Source organism: Papilio machaon, chromosome 10, assembly GCF_912999745.1.
Source record: "Papilio machaon chromosome 10, ilPapMach1.1, whole genome shotgun sequence".
In the NCBI taxonomy this organism is placed as follows: domain Eukaryota; kingdom Metazoa; phylum Arthropoda; class Insecta; order Lepidoptera; family Papilionidae; genus Papilio; species Papilio machaon.
The window spans coordinates 6,423,690-6,430,405 of record NC_059995.1 but is presented as its reverse complement, the minus strand read 5'-3'; the positions used below and the strand labels follow the sequence as shown (position 1 = coordinate 6,430,405).

Sequence of the window (6,716 nt, the reverse complement as noted above, 5' to 3'; positions counted from 1 at the left end):
GCTCAGACTAAGGCTAAACATCACAGACAGATCACACGTCGCAGTCGCTGTCGGCTGCGACAATCATTCTCGCGATACGGCCTCATAGCAGGCAGGTTTTCACCTATTAATAGTAGAAGCGTTGCTGGAGTTTCTTCCGCCACTTCTTCTCCCAGCGCTAACGCTTTCCGAAGTGGTAGTAATGTTAGCTGTATTAATAATAACAATCAGATAATAGCAACCGATCAAGCCGAGGTTCGGCCCTCTCGGGCACCCTTGAATCGGAATGCTAAACGCGTAATGAGTGACAGCCCAAGCCGTGGTCCCCTCTCGGGGGCCCTTGCGCCCAGTCACTCCATGGAGCGTCCACCGAAGCGACCTAAGAGCTCGGTGACCTCCCAATCCGGTAATAATAACGAAGTAACAGCCCGAGCCGAGGCTCCTGAGGGAGCCCTCGAGCCTAGTTACTCTTAAACGAGGTTTAGGCTAAGCGCCATCTGCGCCCGGCCACCTCAAGCCCGGTGAAACTGTAAATGCCTCCTCAAGGCAAACAGTGACTATTCAGTCACAAAAAAAAAAAAAACACTAACCTATCCTTTTCCTTATAAGAAAAGTACGGGAAGAGTTAGGGAACTAAAATTAGACCTCCGGCACGCACACTCGTCAGACAAAACGCGGAATTGCTCTCTTCTTTATGGTAATAATATTTCACCAGACGAGCCGGTCAATTCGAGCAACAGGTGCTGTTGTTGCTGGCTTCTATCACTGTTAAATGTTAATTTCATCAAATCATTTGTTTTAGATAACACATGACATATGAATATCCTAGCTTAATAAACGCCCAGTTTAATAGATCCGATTCACTAACGCCTATGCTTTTCGGAGAGTAGTTACGTCATTTATTGATGGAAGATAAATAAAATAAGGTTACCTAACGCAATATTTATTTTGGATCACGTACGCGATCTGTTTTTGCACTTGACAGTCGACGCCGCGCCGGCAAAATAAGATTGTGAAACAATCAAAATTCAATGACGCGTCAAACCTGATCACATTACGTTCTTTGACAATATTTATTATAATACTAAAGGATTCCGAGAGAACTACTTCTAAAATTTAATTTTAAACTTTTTCCATAAAGTTAGCATAAATTTAGTCTGCTATTATGGCTTACGGTTTCTTTAAACCGTACTTTTAAGTTTTCTTTTGTGTTAAGATAGTTATGAAAATGCAGGCGTCGAAAACAAAATCTGAAAAACAAATAAGATTTATTGTGCAGGCGTCGTTCCATTATGCATTTTACGGACCCTTTTGCGATATCTTCGAAGAACTTTTAAATTGGATAAATTGTGAGTTCAGGCGATTTTAATCATAACCACTAATTCATATCTGCATTCTGAAGAACGGAGTACTTCGTTAATCGGAAAAAATTCTGCAAAATCAATCGAAACTTTAAATACAATTTAGTAAAAAAATATATATACGACAATGTAATAATAATAAAATTCTCTCCTTTAATAACAGTAAGAGTTCATTAGCAGTGGTAGAAGCCAGCAACAATGTCTGTAGCCCGAATGATCTGGCTCGCCGGTAAAATACCACAAACACACGTAGTCAGGCGCGAAGTGGAAGCAAAATCGCATTTCGTCTGATGAGTGTACGTGCCGGAGGTCTAATTTTACTGCTCTTTCTCTTCCCACCCTTTTCTAAGAAGGAAACTATCGGAAGGGTAAGTGATTTTCACGTAGAAGGGTATATATTCCTTCGTCGACAAAAGATCTGCATCTGCAATTCTGAATATCTATGGGACTACCTGTAGACGACCACGAGGTCGCTATGCTATTTCGACTAAATCAGGTGGATGCTTGAGTGTTTGCCAACTTATAACGTCATATTTAAAAAAAAATGTTCAGTATATAAAAATAACTATTTTTTATGTTGATAATTGTCTTGTCTCAATACAATAATAATAATTACGTAACTTTTTATATTAGTTCACTTGCAAATTAACTTAGGTCAAAATAAAATAATAATCAGGTCAAAAACAGCAAGAAATTAAGTATAATGTAGTATCTATTTTAACTAGCTGAGTTTGATAAATCAAAAAGGTACTTGGGTTATCGTTTACTTATAATTCTGAAAGTAACGATGTTAGCAAAATTTTACACGACCTTAACTTCAAAGTTCTTAGTACGTATATTTTCAGGTCAATGATTAATGTTTAAGATGTTAAGTTAACTTAACCTAACTTAAATATTTCTACTTAGTTTATTATTTCATACTCATTCATCACGTATTACATTAAAGTTACTTATCCAAGCATTACATTTATTTCATATAATATAATGCTGCTTTCTCCTAAATATGTTATACAAATGTAACTGTCTATTTTAAAAAAAATATTTAACAACATAAAATAAAATTATCAGCAATATTAAGAAGGTCAAAACAAGATAATGTATTGTTTTCTGGCATATTTTACCTATAACAATAAATTGTTTGATTATATTTTGTTTCAAAGCTTAAACAGCTGTTATTTTTCACATTCTAAATTGAGATTCTCAGGAATTCATGTACATACTATGAATTATATTTCATACAACTTTTGTTTCGGAAAACATTGATCAAATTATCGTGAGAACCAGAACAGTCTGGCATCGAGTTTAAATAATGTATAACTAAAAAAAGATATATCTAGGATGGGTTTCTACTGTAGAAACACAAGTATAAACATATTATAGTCATCCATTTGAAAAATAATAGAGACAACACTATTTAATAGTCAAAATACGAAATTGTTCTTGGATAGTAAGAAAAACACAAAAACATTCCACTTCCTCTCTTAAATTAACATTTATCGAACAATATAATCTTCACAATCATTTAAAACAATTTTGTTTAATATTAAATAATATTTTTAAATACTTTTTGTTTATTTGGTATAACTATATTATCTTGTTGTTTTAGTTTCTGATCTATTTGCCATTCCCTTAACGTCTGTACAGATGTTCCCGGTACAACATTATCATCTTCGTACTTAGCTTTATACAACTCTTGTAGGAACGTCTTTAACTGCTGTCGTATATATTCCACGGGTACTTTTGATATTGCCAGAAGCTGCGACTTATTTGTTTTAATATCTTCAACGTGTCTCGTCTCGTATAGTTCGTAAACTAGATTCTTGTCATGTGATTTAGGTACGTGCAGAAATACGGAATAATCAATACCGACATGAAGAAAACCTTTTAGATCGTATTCAGATCTAAATCCGTCGATAAATTGAAATAACTTATGTAGACGCACGCCCATTATGCGATCAGTGTATAATAATGGCAGAAATAAAAAAAATGATTTCTGAAAAATAAATTAAGTCATTAAAAAAGACCTTACTTAAAAAGAAAAACTGCTTTCTACTCACTAAAGATATAAGCATGATCGAGCGTAACTTTTGCACTAAATATACCACAAATGAAAAAATATATACTAAGTACAAAGTACTCTGTAGACTGTAGTTATATTTCATTCTCAAAAATTTGCGCTTATCCCCACGTAGGGAGTGCACAGTATGTACTATTTTATATTTAAATCGACCTATAGCTTAATTCATTTGCACCTTACGAATATCCTCTTTCACAAAATCGAACTTCCTTTCGTCCGTAGTTATGGTTATAATCATAAACGTCTTTAGTTTTTATACTGGATTACAATAATATAGTGTCAGTCCACACATATTGTTCAGAAGTAAAAGTCACCGTCAGCGGCAAGTCTTACTTAACACACTTATAAACCTTCATCAAAAGAACCTTTCCCTACTCAAAAGTCGGCCCTTTGTTCTAGAAAAATGTGTATTAGCACTTTTTACTTATTTGTTTCATATGAGTTATACAATTTTCTTGGAACCTTTATCATTTTTATAAAGCGTAAACTAGCACTTTGTCGTATTTTATATAAATGTGGTTTAAGAAGTGAATATTCACAATTAATTGTACGAGTACTTAATTATCTTAGTAAGCTCAGCTAAAGTGTAATTTAACAGACGCCAGCAACAACAACATCGGTTGGACGAATGGCCCGGCTCACCCGGTTCAATACACTACCGAACAGAAGACAGTCGTCAAGTGGAAGCAATACCGCTATTTATCTGAAGAGTGTGGTGCCAGAGGGCTAATTTTAGTCCTCTTTTCCTTCCCACCCTCACCTCACGAAGCACGGAAGGGAAGGAGAATTGGGAGGGAGAATTTGACGGAAGAGATGACGGGGAAATATTCTCTTTCGGTGCGTCCCCTCCTCCGTCGATTAAAGATAGGCAATGCATCTACAATTGCGAATGTCAATGGGCATTGAACGCATCGCTATTTCTGAAAATTCAGGTAACTTGCTCGTTTGTTACCTTTTAATAAACTAGCTATCGCCCGCGACGTTATTAAAATTATAACGACGACGTAATAAGTAGCCTATGTGTTCTTTCAGACTATGTTCTACATCTGTGTCAAATTTCATTAAGATCCGTTGAGCCGTTCCGGAGATACCTTCAAACAAACATCCATCCATCCAAACATTCGCATTTATAATATTAGTAAGATTTAAAAAAGTCAACAATAAGGAATACTACGAAGATCCTTTTGGCTTTCATAAAATATAATATACACTATCAATATAAATATAATTTTTACATACCCAACTCATGAGTTTTATTCGTACGAGTTTTAACAATGCAATTTACAATGAAAATCACAATATACGAAAAGCAATAAACAACTGTTTGCATTTGAAGGAAACTCCAATATTCAACTGAAATATTATACGACACTTTAAATTTTAAATGAATTCAAAATTTTACTGCTTCGAATTTCATATTTGATATGACTAATAGGAAATGATTTCAACAACTGGTAAATAAATTCACTGAAAAAAGGAATGTGTTCGCACTGCATTATAAATATTAAAGAATATGTTTTTTTATATTCATACTACATCGATTCGAATTAAAAAAGAAGTCTTATGATCTCAGGCCAATGGTAAAGGCATTTGTCCCTTGTTTTATGATTTCTATACAATTTATAAGGTCATTGTTGATTTTAACATGTTAATTATTTTAACGGATTATTTATTTGTTTAAACATATTTTTTTTTTTAAAATTTAAGTTATTTTTTTATTAATTTATTTTAATAAAGTTCAGATTATAGAGAATTTAATAATTAATATTTTTTAATCTTCGCTTAATCTAGTGTACCGTAATAAATCAATTTAAATTATAAGTAAATTTTTATATTTGACAAAATTTAATTGGTTGGGTTAACCTCGACCCTACTCCCAGCCGTCACTTATGTTATCCGTTTTCATAAGGGTTTAAATATGGTGGATTTTTAAAACATTTAAGCGTGATAATTAAAAACAATTTATCTTTTAGTTTAAATTCCTAAATGTAGACTATCTTCAATTGTCCATGCTCGTATCCTCACTTACTTTGGTTACGTATATAGATGCAATGATGATGTATCCATTGAATGGTTAGTAGTGCAGGGAAAAGTGGAAGGCACCAGGGCACGAGGTAGATCGCCCATGATGTGGATAGACCAGGTCAGAGCGGCAGTAGATGTCCCGTTACATGTGTGTGCGAAAAAAACAGTAGTTCGGGAAGAGTGGAGGCGTCTAGTCAAACGGGTCACGGCATCTACTTGATGACCACGACCAGTCTGTAAAGACTGAAGCGACTGAGAAGAAGTTTAAAATACGAACAGTTAAATACACGACATTTTTATTTTGTAACTACGTTACATTCTAAACAAGTTAAGAAAATTATAGTTCTCTTTTAAAGTCGTTCAGATTATTTTGTAAATAGGCACACATATAATCACTTCTTCACCACTTGAAAAACCAATTGAAGTGTGCGATACATAGCCAAATAACTGAAATAAATACAATAAGTAATAAAACACCTAAAAAGAGAAACGATTCTTACTTGCTTTTCCCCTTCAATATTGTGGATGGTCGTGGTTTTCGTGTTCAAATTTCGACATTCTAAGCCTATAGAATAACGAGCTAGAAGTGGCAATGATCAAATATACATATGAATAAGGGAGATCGATTGGTAGCTGTATACCAACTAATGTAGTGTTGAATGCACGCCTACGAGATTTAACATCGATTCGGTCACATTCACAGATTACCTTGATACAGATGGCACAAGATCGTATTTGTAACCACTATGATGAAATTGTCACGAACTGGAAGTGACAAAAATATAAAAAAGTGGGATAGAAATAGGGCATGAAGAAATTATATTGAGATCGTGACGTTTCTAGATTGTATAGTTTTTTTTACCTGTTAATAGAGATAAAAACCTTGATGATATGATTACTTCAAATCATATAATATCCCGTAAGTAAAACTTTTAGAATAGGTACTTAAAGGAGTGAGTTACTGTTATATTGTCCGATAGTACAATCATGTATGTGACTCATTCCTTGTATTTTTGAAAACATTTTTTAACCTTAAACCTTATATACACTCAATGCAAAAATATCGAATCACTATTCATGCATCAGGGAACGTAACATAAAAGTAGTAACTTTATTTAAGAGTGATGCCTGATTCAATTTTTTTTTTTATCTAGGAAAGATCTCAGCACATCTAATTTCAATTGTCAGTTAATCAAGATGGAACGTGTCAACGAAGTAAAGTTTAAAATAGTGTTCCTTCCAGGAACGAGTTTTCCGTGGGTTCTTTCAGTTTG

General features: G+C 33.9%; 1 protein-coding gene across 1 annotated transcript; it reads right to left on the bottom strand.

The window, feature by feature from the left end:
* Window positions 1-2,307: 2,307 nt before the first annotated feature.
* Window positions 2,308-3,296, bottom strand: LOC123721326. Its single transcript, XM_045679810.1, has 2 exons — window positions 2,905-3,296; window positions 2,308-2,337 (listed from the first exon to the last, which is right to left on the bottom strand). The coding sequence occupies exons 1-2, from the start codon at window positions 3,286-3,288 to the stop codon at window positions 2,308-2,310; spliced, it is 414 nt and encodes a 137-aa protein (XP_045535766.1). The 5' UTR covers window positions 3,289-3,296.
* Between the last annotated feature and the right edge of the window lie 3,420 nt (window positions 3,297-6,716).